At 29.0% G+C, this 17011-nt stretch overlaps 1 protein-coding gene across 1 annotated transcript; it reads right to left on the bottom strand.

Annotated features, from left to right (window-relative positions):
- Nucleotides 1-179: 179 nt before the first annotated feature.
- Nucleotides 180-8882, bottom strand: LOC126659490 (protein ENHANCED DISEASE RESISTANCE 2-like). Its single transcript, XM_050352781.2, has 21 exons — nt 8434-8882; nt 7036-7110; nt 6900-6953; nt 6760-6825; nt 6508-6569; nt 5721-5851; nt 5402-5448; nt 5217-5317; nt 4884-4979; nt 4734-4798; nt 4573-4644; nt 4157-4303; nt 3450-3751; nt 3295-3358; nt 2406-2581; nt 2039-2140; nt 1835-1885; nt 1594-1737; nt 807-902; nt 600-701; nt 180-439 (listed from the first exon to the last, which is right to left on the bottom strand). The coding sequence occupies exons 1-21, from the start codon at nt 8584-8586 to the stop codon at nt 353-355; spliced, it is 2193 nt and encodes a 730-aa protein (XP_050208738.1). The 5' UTR covers nt 8587-8882; the 3' UTR covers nt 180-352.
- Nucleotides 8883-17011: the final 8129 nt, after the last annotated feature.

Raw genomic sequence — 17011 nt, 5'->3', positions numbered from 1 at the left:
TGTTAGTTCATTTTTATTTTCCATAATTTAAAAAAACTGTTTTTCCGTTTCCGCGCAACATAAGCCATTGCAATAAAGTAAATATTTGAAATGAAAACTATTTTTGTTAGACTAGGATGGATTACTTGTACATTATGTATTCATAGAAAATATAATGTACACTATAGCAACCAAAAAAGTACTGTAATGTGAATATTAGGCCATAATTTTGAGATATTGGTAATTTTACAATTAGGAAAAAAGAAATTTTACAATTAGGAAAAAGAAATTTTACAAAATTACAAAATTAGAAAGATTAGTAATTCATTATGATCTGAATTAATTAAGCTTCACATTGAATTAGAATTTAGTGTCAAACCAACACTGATTTGGATGCGTCCAGATGATTAAGTCTACACGTTCCAAGTAGTACTTCTGGTAGCTCATCTTCAGTTTCACCCTACAAACATTTGTTTTTTCACCAATTAATCATGTTAAATTATTTTCTAATTTAAGAGAGTGCAAAACCTAACTAAAATCGAATAATTAAATCGAACCGATTAATATTTTAGTTTAATTTGATTTTGTAGTAAATAATAATTAATTATAATATTTGTTACCTGTATCAAAAAAGCCATTTCTATGACCAAATTGTTGAGATAGCCAAGAACAAGACTGACCACTCCTCTTGCAATTGTAGATGATCCAGCATCTATTTGAAGCTGCAATTTAAACATATATTAAAATATAAATTTTATATTTAATTTATTATTTAATATGGTTAATAGATTATAATAATACGTTTCATATTTAATTTTGTGATGTACCTCCAAGTAATTCTTCCCACGAAAATAATTAACTTCTAGGGCTTGACCCACCAAGCAAGCTTTCTTACCAACACTCTGCTTCACTATCCAAGATCCCTGCAAATACACATCATCATACACTATGTTAATGTACTATGTTGCACAGAAACTCGTCGAGTTCTATGTTTCGGTGTTTCATTTCCATTTCCGAAAACTTTTCCAAAACTCTAAAATAATAATATTATAATATATTTATGTAAAAATAAAATACTATTCCGTCGTTTCTTATTTCAACATTTCATTTCATGCAACATAATTTACGTATTATATGAAGAGTATAAAACTTTAAGAGTCACTAAACTTTCATACTATTTATTTTGTTTATAAAACTTTAATTTATTTCAATTTAAACAATGAACGCCAAAATTACAAAAAATGAAATTTTCTCAGAGATTTTAAGTCAAACTTAACAGAGTCAATATGACAACCGGATTTTAAAACATCACATAGAGTAACACACTTTATTTTTACAAAAAAATAAAATTAAATGAAAATTTAATATTTATTATTGATGAAAGAGAAAATATAATATGGCAAGATTTAGTTACCACGCATATTCAATTTGGCCTCAATTACTTAAAAACTTTCCGTTGCTTGTAATTTTCAAATTTCGCGTCTAAAATTGAAACAAATTAAAGTTTTGTAATTTAAATAAAATAAAACGAAAGTTTAGAGATCCTAAAAATTTAATACCAATTATACGATAATCAATGATTTTTAGATTTTAAAAAAATGAGTAGTTACTAACTTTAGATATATAAGGTATGAGCTTAAATCTTGAATTTCTGAAGGCATTATCTCCATTGACGAATTTATGAAGCAATGGAGTCTCTTCTAGAGGAGTCGTTAGCATGTAATACAATGCCAAGGTATGTGTAGTTGAGCCTGGAACCTGTGTCAGGATTTAATTTAATATTTAATTTCATATATTGACTATGATTAATCATAATTTATGACATATTCAATCAATTTGCTTCAGGAAAATTCACCTGTATGTTCACAATAAAGAAGAATTCCGGTCCACATTGCGCGGCGTACTTCTGCATTAATCCGATTATATGATTTAAGACGTAAGTTAATTTCATTTCGCGAGAAGAGTTAAACTTGTATTGCATAATTAAATGTATCTAAATTAATCAATTAAATTTATCTCATTCGATTTCAATCTTCAATTCAATTATCACAGCTCAAACCTGAACAATGCTGTCAGGACGGCTTCCGAGATTATCCTCTCGTTGGCTAGATCTTAGCCAATCTGCTCCAACGATTTGCGTCAAAGTACCCTTTGCCTTGCTCTGCAAGAAAATGGAGATAATGATTCAAGTAAAATAAATCAGATAAAATAATATCAAGCAGGGAAAATACATTTTCCCGGAAACTTGACGGGAAAAGTTAACTTCAACTTTGCATAGAAACTTGTCAAATCCTACGTTTCAGCATATGCTTTCTATTTCAGAAAACACTCGTGACATTACGGAACTTTTTATAAATATATCCGTGTTTTCAGTTTCAACATTTTCATTTCCGTACAACATAGCTTACATGAGATGGATTGAATACCTTTTTCTGATCCCGTAAATAATTTTCGCCGCGTATTAAAAATGCGGAAGGATCAGCAGCAGACCAACTGCAAGGTGAAGCAAAAGTTGGGTCCTTTTGAAGAGTAGATCCATATGAGCATAATGTGCTATCTTCCCCACTCAAATCTAGTAATTCCACATAGCCCTTCTTTTGAACTGCAAATCCATAGATTATTATATTCTTATCACTTATATATCAATTTCGACCGATAATTAATTCCAAAATTAATTTCTTTTATTAATAAGTTCCTTGAGCTTATTAAATTTTATCAGTTAGCCAAAGTTTTTGTCAATTAGTCCCTTGATACATTTGAGGATAATAAACTCTCTGGGTCACTAAGGTTACCTTAAATTACAAAATAATCACTAAACTTCATTTTGTTACAAAACAGTCACTGAACTATACCATTTGTTACAAATGGGTGTCACTCATATAAAACGCAATGTTTTTGCTTACGTGACAAACCAAAATTACAAAAAGGGACATAGTTCAGTGACCTTTTTGTAATAAAAAGTATAATTCAATGACTTTTGTGTAATTCACGAAAAGTTTAGTGTTCTTTTTGTAACAATATTAGCTTGAAACTGTGCGTTTTATATAAGTGACACCCCTTTGTAACAAAAGGTATAGTTTAGTGACCATTTTGTAACAAAATGAAGTTCAGTGATCATTTTGTAATTTGAGATAACTCTAGTGACCTAGGGAGTTTAATATCCATACATTTGATCTAATAGATAAAAAATGATGAATTTAAGGGACTAATTGACAAAAAAGTTAATTTCGATATTAATTGCCCATTATGTGCAAGTTCAGGGGGTGAATTGATACTTAATTCTGAAAGAACTGTTGCTACTAAAAGAGGACTAACCTGCAAGGTCATGCAATTTCTTCACCAAGCCAGCGGCCGATGATAATCGCGGCGGAACCATATTCTGCTCAATCAATGCCACAATTGCAATAAGGAACATTGTTTAATCATTCAAGTTCATCTAATTTTTGTAAACGATAGTAAGGGATTAGTACCGGTGTGAGCGTTCCTGAGCTCATTTCAGTAGTCCATTCATTCTCGAAATCACCATCCATTTCGTTGGCGTTGGGGACGTCAAGGAACTCGTCAGAGACAGCGCTCAGGCCAGTTATACTTCTGCGGAATTTTCCTGCGCCGTCTTCTATTAACTTGTAGTCCTCTATGATCTTTTCTGAGTTTATATGTTCGACAATCATGTCGGAATTTTGACCCTCGGGCAGCATAAGTTGTCTTGAAAAATTTCCAGATGAAAAGTCAGAGTAATTTCCTGCTTTGGCTCGGAACAGCTCTCGTAACGCTGCAAATTCAACAAGACAATAGCTATTTTAGCGAGGTTGCTCGGAAATGGAAATGTTGTGCACGGAAAAGGAAACAGAACAGAAACTCGGAATGTAATATTGAAAGTTTCGAACTTCTAAAAGATGTTTCATTTCCGAAACACTTCTAAAATGTGGAGACAATAAGGTCGAGAAGGCCCCTTATAATTGCGTCTCTTAGTTACACGAATAGTTCAATGTGCTTATCAATGCTTGATCCTGAGATGTGATCATCCAAGGTACATTAATACGGTATAGGTAAGATCCAATGTAGATTCAGTTTTCTATTTACTCGTGGTGGTTCCTCAGACAGCTCATGGGGCGAGATGGATGACGTGTATGTGAAAATAACCAATAAATGTAAATCTTGACAAGAAACATCATACCTGCAACTCTTTCAATCATTCGGATTGTTATCGCTCTTTCAGACGATGGACGCACATATAATTTCCAAGACTTCCAATCCACGGCGAGCATGTGTTTTACAAGTGACCGTGTTCCTTGATTTATCGGATTTATTACATATCCTCCACCTGAAATTTTTGCACATCATGTTGGTAAATCATGACTACTATAGTGCATAACCAAGAGCTTAGTCTGTTTGTTTCCACAAACATAGTTCAGTTTGATTTTTGCTCAGCTCGACACTAGGCTAGAACATAGTGTACCACCATTACGCTAAAATTTATAAACATAAAAGTTACGGAATTTCAGAACTTCTCGGCGAAATGCAGCATTCAATAAGTTTCCGTGCAACACGGGCGTATGAGAACTAAAATTTCAAGAGCAAAGCATACATTACTTTTAAAGCAAGCTCGAATATAACCCTTTTGCGGAGGACATTTCTTGTGAATCACGGATTGGTATAGAATTACTGTCATACAATCAAATTAAGCAGATCAGAAAAAAGAACTGCAAAATTTCATTTATTTGTACTCAATTTGCTATAAAAAACATTACTACCATATGTGCCATCATCTTCTCTTCTCCAATACCGACGTAATAATAAATCTCTTCGTTTCATCGATCTGAAAAAACTTTTACAAGTTACTGCAGAGTGTATGTACATTAGAACTGAGAAATGCTTTTTTCAGAAATGTCTAAAAACCTGACCTGGGAAACCAATCATTGTACAATTGCTTATGAATGATGTCTGTGTGACCATCTAGATGCTCGACCAGGCTACCGCGGTAAAAACAATAGTCCCATCTGCAATATATTCAGATAAGTCAATCTGATGCGGAGCAGTAATCTTTAACGACCTGAAGCTTTTGATTGGAATGGAATTACAGGATCCATAATATGTCAAATCGAAACTAATTCTGAGATTTATGATAAACAGAGTTTCAGCCCCCGAATCTATATTTGAAGGCACTTTTCGGACCTTTAAATATTAGTGTCATTAATCAGATTTTTCGATGTTAAAATAATATTAAATGAACTTACTCGGATCGTAATGGCCCGAGGGACATAAGAGTCTGAAAAATGGCCTCTGAAGTCCCATCAACCACACCCACTGCCATAACTGCAGGATTATCCTCCCAATGCTGAAATCAAGTAAAATAATTATCTAGCGGAACACGGGATTTGCGTAAATAACCAGCAAGTTAACAGAAGGAAATGAAACTTACCCCTCCGCGAGAATCCCAATCTTTCGCTTCTTTAAAGAGACGCAGTCCTGAAAAGAATCATATAATTTTTGTAACTGTAAGCAAACATGTATTGCAATTAACCTTGAAATATAAATCTAAGTAGTACCAACACTTCATTCAATCAATGTTTCACATTTCGAAAATCTGCCGAAAACTTGGCGTTTTAGACATGAAACTTCATTTTTGGCATAGAAAATCTTAAAATAACATCATTTTGCCGTGTGCATATCCAAGTGTCCCGTCTTGTGTATGTGTGTTCGTGCTACATAGATATAAATCAAACAAGTCAGGCTCTTACCATTCTGACAGCCAAATATTTTCCATGGGGAGGGTGCAATTACATCTAATGTCATTGTCATTGCTTCAGTCTGCAAAGCTGAGTAGGAATCTATTGATGTCTTGCACTCCACCCTTTTTGTAACACTGAATCTGTCGAAACGAGAGAGCGTATCGAAATGGATAGAATTCGTCAGAAAATTAATAAACAACTATCAAATGCATTATATCTAACAGAGGAACATGATTTAATGCTATGTAACACGGAAATGGAAATGCCAAAATAGAAAACGCCGAAATGTAAATGGTCGAAACAATATTTTTTTTCAACAACATTATAAGTATCGAGTTTTTGAGCTTTAGAAGTTCTTCGGAAAATGAGAATAAAACCCCGAAATGTAAGACTCGAGAAGTTTCCATGTAATATAGATTAAATGAGTTCATGTTCCTTGAAGCGTAAAGATTAAACGAAAGCTGTGCAATTTATGAACTCTCTTGTATAAGTAACGGAAAAGAAACTCAGAAGCATAAGCACAAGCATACATTTTAATTTTTTTTCTATAAACACATATATACCAGTAGCGGAACCAGAAAATGAAATGTCGTGGGCAAGAAAGAATAAAAAAGCGTCCTAAAAAATGAAGCCTGGTGTAAAATGATTAAAAGGAAAAATAATATCGGAAGAGACATATCGAAAAACATCCTATAATTGACGGGCAGGGTGCGCCTTGTTTCGCCCTTGCTTAGTAAACTTTAAAATGCATTAAAAACATAAACAAAAGTGACAAAAATGGTAGTAAGGGACATACCTTAATGGTGGCCATTTCCTCTTAGATGAACCCACAAAGTCTTTTGATGTAATCGGGCATTCCTATAATATATAGAAAAGTCCAATTTAACAGAAAGAAATCTATTACCATATAATAGCACGGACATTTCATTCAATCAATGTCTTCTGTTTCGTAAATGTTAAAAGAACACCGTTTAGCAGTGTCCATATCCAATTGTCCCGTTTTTTCGTATCCGTGTCCGTGCTACATAAATGATAAGTCAATTAGTACCTTTGTCAAGGCGTTCATCAAACTTTGCATCCACTCTGCTGCTTCTTCTGAACTTGTTGCTCCTAACTAATATAATAAAATTTATTGTCATAGCAAAATTCATCCATAAATTGTAATTAATGGAAATGAAATTACCATACCTTAAGTTGATCATAGTGATTTAAAGTACTATAAAGTGTGAAAATGAAGAAGACCTACAAGTTTAAAACAATTAAATGTTAAAAAAAACCTATGATTATCTTCATTGAATTTATTTATTATTATCAGAATTTATACTTTTCTATTGATACTTTCTCTTCCATTATCCGTCACGCGAATGCACGAGTCGACCATTGCACTTCTAACCGGCTCCTGAAATGAAAAACGGAAAAACGATATTTTTTATAAGAATGTATCATAAATAAAAGGTTTCGGAGTTTGGGAAGCATTTTCATAAATGAAAATGAAACATGGGACTCGATAAGTTTCCGTACAACATAGTTAGTAGCAGAACTAGTATAGAACTCAAAAGACAAAAAATAGTGATTTAAAGTACTGTATAGTTCGTTAGTAAATTCGGATCCATTTCCGCAAACACCTTACATACAATTTTCTTATGGATTCACATAGTGACCATCAAAACCTGAAATGTTTATAATTTTTTGGTGTCATAAAAGCTCTAGTTTTAATTGACAAAAAATCCCACATCGGTAGATGAAGTGAGGTTTGCTTTAAATATAATTGGCATTCCAAGCGCTCAGCTGCACATGTGATGGGTGGGGGATGGGAATTGGCATGTGCTAATTTAAACCCTAAACCAAACTCTGTATAAGTCAGAGGGGCCGTGGCCGGGGGGTGTTTTCCCGGGGTTTCCCTCCCGTTAAAAGCAAAGAAACTCCGATGCCCTGTCGTGTGCGGTTCCCCAGTGAAGTCTCGCTGGAGAGTTGAGGTGGTACTGCTTCTTCTGTCAAGATGTTTAGCGGCTACTCGTACTTGTTTGTCCTCCTCTCCAGACCATCCATTTTTTCTATTTCTTTTTTTATTTTAAACTACTAACTCCTAAGTAATGTGAAGATTTAAATAAAAAAATTTGATGAGCACATTGAACTACTCGAACCAACTATAGAGTATAAAAATATTAGGTTCGATGAACTTGTAAATCTAATCAAATTCTAAAAAAAAACATTTCATGACGATCAATAATATATTTATAGCTGGCCAATGAAAATAAAAAGCGGAATGAAACAATTTGAAGAAACATTATAAGGAGTAAACGACAACTATTTACGGCCAAGGAGCTGGCCGCTCCCTCCGCCTCCCCTTGCCTCCGCCTCTACATATGCTATATAATTTGAAGTCTAAAATAATTCTAATTACTACTCAAATTATATCGAGATTGTGGAGGCTCAAGTTTGAGTCTAGTTAGACATGATTTATAAAAAAAAAAATCATCAAATTCAAATATATCAAATTCATCTTTTTCATTCAAATATAATTTACTTTCATGCCAAAAACAAACAAAAGAAAACTAAGCAAAAAAAACAAAACATAAACAAAACCACAATAATAAAACAAATGTGCATTGTCAATCAATCAAAAATAAGAAAAATTTCATAATTCAACAAGACAATATAAAAATAACAATATTGCATGAAACCATAACAATAAAATAAAAAAAAATGAGAAAAAATATACCTCATCATGAGAAATGGGTATGGATTTGAAGCTTTTGAGACAATTATCTTGAAGAACAAAATACCTCTTCCTAGAAAATTGCATGCCAAATCTATTAGACCTTATTGTATACAACCAACCTTCCATTCTTCCAACATTTTGTGTCATACTCATTTCAATTTTTTATCTCAAATTTCGTTTCTTTATACCAGAAACGTTTTTTATCAAGAAAAAGAAACTGCCAAATCAATGATTCTGCATGTTCTTGATTCTTGATTCTTAAATAATAATGTTTTTTATGAAAATTTTGTTGTGTTTGATCCTCTGATTCCCCTTTGTCTAAAGGGAACCAGAGATCACAAAGAAAAAAAGGGAAGAAAAATGAAAAATTTCCAGTTACTTATATGGTTTTAATTCAAAGAATTTTTTTTCTTTTTGATTTTTCAATTTTTTTCTTGTTTTGTTTCTTGTTTGTTTGTTTCTGTTCCTGTTTTTAAGTAACTAATTCTTTTGTGGACAGACTATTGCACCATTAAATTACCATTTTAACCTTCATTTAATTTTTGGACCCTCATAAAATCATAATTATATACTCCTGTTTTTAAGTATTTATTCTAATTCTATTGGTATACATAAGAGAGAGGCTATCCGTATTTCACATTTTTACATAACTTTAGAGATTTTTAGATGAGAAAATGATTAACTTTTTACTAGTATTTTGCAATTCAATAGATTTTAGTGCAAGTAATTCTAGGCTTTTAGTTCAGCTCTTATTATTGTGCTGTTGTGGTGAGCTGGGTTAAAAATAACGAAGGTTAACTTTGACCTTATTTCAGAAAAAGTATTCGAAATTGATTTTTTTTTTAATTAAGCTCTAATTTGTTGATCATTGATTGATATTTTTATAAAATCTGACAAAAAATTAATTTGACGTAGTAAATAAATTTTTCGTATCTTGATTCCACATCAATTTTTTTGGTCAGATTTCATTAAAACTGCTAACTAGTGATCAACAAATTAAAATTCAGTTGTCTTAAATAAATATAAAAATTTCGAATATCTTTCATAAAATTAGGTTAAAATTTAGTAATCCCTAATTTTTTTACCCGTCGTAAGCCATTGGAAATGTTAAATGATATTCAACACGACACCAATCTTTTAACGTTTCTATTATTATATACTACTTTTTAATTTAACCGTTTTATCAATTATCAACTTCTAAACTGTAGTCATGATTTTAATTTTTTGAGGGGTTGAATTGGTTTTTTTTTATTGGGATGATATTGAAGTGGCTAACTTTTTGAGGCATGCAAGAATTAGCTCCTATTTATGTTGATTGATATGGTTACTGGTAGAGATGGAGAAAAAAATTACATGCATTTATTTATAGAAATGATTTTTGGCTAGGAAGCCTGCAAATTTCACTATCATTCTTTGTTGCTATAGCAAATGATAGTGTTGCCATATTCAATGTTCTTTAGTTATCATTCTCATCAAATATTTTTTTTGGACAAAGGATCAATTTACTCCTTTAATTTGGCTAACAAGATCAAAAATAATAATTTTAATAAAAACAGATAAAAAAACTGCAACTTGTATATTATAGCCATTCTCACCCAGCAATTGTTGTTTCATGGAGTGTAAATAAAATAAAATATACAACTTGCAGCTTTTTTTAGGGATAATGTCAATACAACTTTTTTTTTTCCTTGGAAACACAAACTACAATTTGTCTCATTATTTAGCATAATTTTTCCGAACTTTTCATTCTATAATCCGGTATGTATGTTTTATGTTCTGTAAAAATGACGTCGTTTAATTGGCCGTGTGGATGACCAAAACAATGCCGTTTTAAACATTTATACTATATATGCCACATGATGAAAGGTTGTATTATTATGTGAGAAATTTTGTAGTTTATACTTAAATAAAAAAACGCAAAAGGTTGTGCTATATGGTAACACTAATCCCTTTTTTTCAGTGAAATACCCTCTTCTTTCTATTTGAGAAGTATTATTTGATTGCACATAAAAATAAAATAATATTTATTACTATTATGTTTTTTCCTACATGGTGTTTCTTATAGAATTTATTTTAAGCTGGAAAAAAAAGAATAAGGATGAATTTTAATATAAAATTACTCTAAAAATAAAAGCTTAATGCCTAAAAAAAACCCGACCTTTTAGCCCCTTTTCAATTCTACCCTAACGTTGAAAACTGGCCAATTTTATCCTATTTTGCATTTTGTGTTTCAATTGTACCTTGAAATATTAAATTGATATTTTTTTCGTTTGAAAAAATTAAAAAACGTTCTCCATGTCTAGCATATATTAATTGTATATGTTGAAAATTTATTTAGATTTAATTAAATTAATTAAAATTTTAAATTAATTTATTTGATTATGGTTTTTAGTTAGTTTTTAAAAATAAAAAACTTATTTTTACTTTTTTGAATGGAAATAAATTTAATTTTATCTTTAAACTTAGTTAATTAAATGATTTCATCATTTAAATAAAATAATTATGAAAAATTAAAAAAATTAGGGTACAATTAAAACGAGAAAATGCAAAATATGATAAAATTGATCAGTTTTCAACGTCAGGGTAAAATTGAAAAGGGACTAAAAGGGCAGGGTTTTTAGATATTAGGCCAAAAATAAACATAAATTTTTTAAAATGAGATATTCTAAAATGAAAAATGAAATTTTTAATTTGGGCTAGAGAGGGACATTTTTGATCTTGTGTGTCAAGTTGAGGGGGTTAAATGACATTTTGTTCTATTGCCTTTACTGCATGTTCTTCAACTTTGATGAAACTATTTGCCTTTTTACCAAAAATTTAACTTTAGACTGTAGCTCCCAAATTAGCAAAAAGAATAACAACTTATAATGGCTCATGCATGTGATTTTATTTTTCAATTAGTTGGATGTTAAGTAAAAATGTATAAATTGCTATTATTTTGACAGTTTTATGCCAAACCCATCAAATTTCTCTTTATACTTCCATAATATTTTAAAAGAAAATGAAGTTTGAACTGAAAACTCCTACATTAATTACAAAATGAATATGTGATTAGAGAATTATTAGTAAAACTATTAAAGTCATAAAAATGTCAAAAATTTGTGATGTCACATACAAAAACTAAGTTGAATAATGGAATGCTGATAATTCTACTAATCAATTGTTAATAATTAAGTATATTTATATATGTTTGATGGTTTTAATTAAAAGATTTTTTTTTTGTCATAGGCTAAATTTTTATTAATAAAAATAAAAATACAATAAATGAACGGTTCTTCAACAGATTGAAAGAACTATTCTACAATAATGATGAGAGCTGTAAATACAGTCATCGATTAGGGCTTTTCAGACCACCAAATGGATCACCCAATACATTTATGGTTCAAACGTTAAAAATACGAACTTGAAGCCGCTCTATCCTTGGAACTTCAAGTCTTATCTTCAACATGAATCCACAAATTAGATCTAATAAAACACAAACATAACACTAAAGAGCATATTAGAAAAAAGCAACTATAAAGACTTTATTTTTCAAGTTAAGGATTTAGATCCGATTAAAAAAGCTTTTTATGATTCGAGTAAAGATCCGTCAAACCGACTAAAAAAAAAAGAGAAGAAAATCTTCATTAATAGATTTTTAAAGAAAACCACTAGTCAAAATGAGAAGGTGGTTTTCCGGCCATCAAAACCACCTTCAACTATGGCTCTTCATCCATCTATAATAAAAGGATCTTTTTTATTCAACAATAACTAAAGATCACTAAAAATAGAGATTAAAAGGATGGAGGAGGTGGTTTTCCGGCCAAAGGCCAAAACCACCTCCTCAAAACTATGGTTTTTGATTTGAGTTTTTTAAGATTTTTTTGTTTATGTTGGGTATGCTTTTGGTTTAAAATAGAAATTTGGTAGTGTAATCCTCTAACCATGGATGGTATAGCTAATTTTTTGATTAATTGTAATACTCTTTCTCTTCTATTATCGACATTTTACCAAGTCAATTTCTATCATATTATATTTTCCTATTTTAGGTAGAAATTAATTTACTTAAGGGAAAAGATGTTTAAAGTATAATTTTCTTAAAATTGGTAAATTAATACTCAATAAATTAATAATTTTAATAATTAATTAAATTTCAAGAACCAATTTCAATATTACGTCTTATAAAATATTCAATAAAGTAATAATTCTAATAATTAATAAATTTTTAATCCACCATGTATATTTATTATTAGAGAGTTGACTATAATAGAAAAACTTTTATTATTTGAATTGTTCTTCAAATGCAACAAAATTCATCTCAATGGACTTCTTCGATACATAGATTATGTTTTTATTCGCTCATATCAATTTTGCTTAAACCTTTTAGATACTTAATTTGTGCATTTATACTTTTTTTTCAGAAGAAATATTTACTGATAATTTTACAAAGTAAATATTTATACATGATTATTATTGATATAGTACCATAATTTATAAGATTTAAAATGTCCACATGAATTTGAGATATACTTAAATAATTTAAATAATACAATCGTATTAATTCAATTTAATTTTTTCTATCTGAGTTTCCTTTCTATTATTATAATAAAATATTTTAATCATGTAACAATATTTCATTTTTTAAATTTTTTTTGTTTATGGCCTCGTATTTTAAATTTTTAAATTTTATTTTATTTTTCATTTTTCATTTTCAATTGTGGCTATTTACTCAAATTAAAGTGTTATATTACTTTATATTGTATTAATTTACATTTAGATCATATTATTTTTAAAAAAATGAAGAAACGTGAAGAGTATATTTCCACTTCAATTTAAACAAATTGCTACAATTGAAAACTGAAAAATAAATTAAAAGAGAGAGCTTTAAAAAATAAGGCAATAAATAAAAAAAATAAAAAAATATATTTTTAAATGATTAAGTCTAATAAAAATCATTAATGTGATATTTATTTGGTTTGCATGTAGATAACAGTTAACTATGTAGTTGCATTAAGTATAATTGTACTATTTATGATGAAAATATTATTTCAATGATAAATAGTACTCCCTCCGTTCTTTTTTAGTTGTCCATTTAGCCAATTTTATTTGTCTATAAATAGTTGTCCATTTAGTAATTCCATGTGATATTAGCTACTTATCTTCCAAGTTTACCCATCCCTAATAAATGACCCTATGTTTTAATTTAAAAGGCATTTATTAACTAATAGGGTTATATTAGTATTTTTCTTTATAAATTGAGACAAAAGAAGCACTATCTTGATATGTGTAATAGTGGCTAAATGGACAACTAAAAAAGAACGGAGGTAGTATAAATTATCTATCACTGCGTGTAGTTGGGGGATGTGTATTAAATGATCTAGACAATTTAGGTTCTTTCTACTAATGTTTTTGTACACAATTGAATTCGTTCCAGTGATCTACAATGTTCATTTAAATAAAAGTATATGCATCAAACATATTAGAGAAGTAAGAACAATAAATTTTAATAAAATTAGAATATAAAAAATAAATAAATAATTACCTCAGTCATACTAGCAACGCTTGAAATACACGTGCTTAGTTTGTAAATCTAATATTACTAAAAATAAATTTTCTAATTCTTTATAAATATATTCAAACTTTTTAAAAATTGTACATCTATTCCAATTGGATAAATAATTTGATAAATTTACTAAAATTTTATCCAATTTCTCATAATTGATTTGATATTTTTTAAATTAGTATATTCAAATTATGTGACATTTCAATCGGTGACTCTTTTTTTTTCCAATTCTAAATAAACTCTACACATTCGATTGGTTTTATAAGTATAATTAAATCAATTTGAAAAAATAGATGAACTTCTAGCGAATTTGTCAAATTGAAATAAGTTTTTTAAAATTTAAATAAATTTCTAAGAAGTTAAAAAGATTTGTCTTTTTCATAGCATTGACCTAATTTATGTGGTAGAAGTATCCAATTTTAATAAAATTGAAATATATTGAAATTTAATAAAAACAATGAACTGATTTAATATTTTTAAAGCCTAATTGCACTAAAAATCACCAACTTTCGCGTATTTTTGGTAATTAATATAATTTTTTTTCTTGGCATGTGTAACATAATCCTTTTTTTGCATCTATTCGGCTCTGTTTATGATTCAGAGTCGAACTAAATGGATTCATAAAGAGGTATAAAAGATAATTTTCAAATGTAATACAAAGAATCTAATGAGTTTACAATGGTCAGAAATTTCAATTTATGTAAATCAGTTACATGAAGAAAAATAAAAAAATACTTAAAAAATACAAAACTACATATCAATTACCCCGACCAGAAAAAAAAATAACATTTTACTTTGTAAGGTGGCATTTGATAAAACTAAAAAATAAGTGCTGAAAATTAAGTACTAAATTATAAGTGCTGAAAATAATAATATTTAATTTTTGTTTAGTGCTGAATTAAATAAGTCTGTTTGATAACTATAGTTACTGGAAATTATTATATTGACATATTAAACCTCTAAATATTGATTATTTTTAAAAATAAATTATTAAATATATATTATATGTTATTTAAATTTTTAAAATAAATAATATTTAAAAAATATTACGAATATTACATATATCATAAATAATATCATAGACTTTATTTGTATATGTTGATACTTAGTCCTTTAAGATTATAATAATGTCCTTTTTTTATTTTTAAAATGAGTTTTTAAAATAAAAGATTAATTTTTTAAACTTTGAAAAACCGTTTAAATATTATAATATATTGTGCGTTGTAAAAGGAAGTCTAACTGATATTTAAAAGAAAAAATATTAAATAAATGTCATGTAGATTTTAAAATAAAAATAAAGATAGAGAATAAAATATTTATAATAAAAAAATAAAATAATTTATAATTTTAAGTATTGATATACACCACTCATTATGATATTCAAGAAAATAAAAAAAATTTATATATATATATATATATATATATATATATATATATATATATATATATATATATATATATATGAGATAAAATATTTTTATTGGTAGATAATAATTAAAAATAATAAAATATAAAATTTATTCAATAATAAAATTTATAATTTAATATGTTCAAAAAAAAAATTCAAAAGCTTTAACTTATTATTTAAGTGGTTGTTGACTTAACAGAATAAGTTAAATTGAACATTTTTGAATTATAAAACTAACTTAGAATAATTAAGTGCTTAATATATTAATTTAAACAATAAGTTGGATTATCAAACATTTTTAGAAAGGCATCAATTTAGTTTCACATATTATAAAATATTAAAAATATATTTAAATCTATTGAAATTATATCAAACATATTGAAATTACATTTAAATCTACCGAAACCATAGTTAAAATATATTAAATAAAATGAAAATATAAGATTATACGGAATTAAAAAATCAAACCGGAACCAGACCACTACCGGATCTCGGTCCGACTAGCCGGTCGATCCGGTCCATAAGTTAAAACCATGTTAAAGCTGTATTGAAACTGTTGCATGGCAATATGAAACTTCGTGAAAATTATACGAGACTCCATTAAATTGTCACGACCCAATTTCATGAATCGTGACCGGCGCTAGGGTATAGGTATGGTCGTATCAAAACCCGTAGCAAGCCTTGCAGAAATCAATGAAACACATTAACCTGCAGAAACTGCTAGGGGGCAACCGAGACTCCAACCTAAATCTAGCAATTTATATTACAGTTCTAATATAAATAATTTAAATATCCAAAATGCTCAACAACATGCTTTAAATATAATATCAAAATAATCCAGAGTAAACATGCCAATAATAATTAATCGATCAAATCGACAATCCCAAAGTGCAATAACAAATGTAATATATAAACTAGTTATACTGCGGTCTAAGAGTTCGAAAACAGTAACTAGTTTAAATAACATAACGAGGAATCAAAAGAATCGGAGTGGACCAGCTTTCAAATCATAAACCTGGAAAATTTGGGAAAAACAACGGGGTCAGATATACAAAGATGAGTTCGCAATACTATTTACATTTATTAAGTTTAAAACTCTTAAATCAAAACATTTTATACTAATATAATATTGATTATGGAAAACAGTATTGAAATGATCCCAGCGTAAGTATGACATAACATACTGATAAACCCAGAGTGGACGGGAACAAATCCTCGTCATATATATACCAGCGTAAGCAAGACTTTAATCTGCCGTTTCCCAGAGTACTTACCGGTGCACACAGTCTCGATACAAGCCTATCGAGCAGCTCGTTTCAATCCAGATCCATAATCCGTAAAAACAGTTCAAAAGCATTTATAATATTAAAATACGATGCGGTACTTAATAAAGCGCTAAATAGCACTACAAACTCACTGCTTGCTTATCCACGTGATCTTGGCAAACAGCTAACCATGATTCGACTCCTGAGCGCGAACAGTCGAAGAGTATAAAAATAAATTATACGTTAAAATTATTCAAACCCCTAAGTCTAGGAATGCTAGACACCACGTAGGACTAGCTCAATTATTCAGACAAATAAAATCACACAGAGAACACAATTCCTAATAAGTCATAATGCCGAAAA

Source organism: Mercurialis annua, linkage group LG8, assembly GCF_937616625.2.
Source record: "Mercurialis annua linkage group LG8, ddMerAnnu1.2, whole genome shotgun sequence".
Lineage (NCBI taxonomy): Eukaryota > Viridiplantae > Streptophyta > Magnoliopsida > Malpighiales > Euphorbiaceae > Mercurialis > Mercurialis annua.
This window is presented reverse-complemented; position numbering and strand designations above follow the sequence as displayed.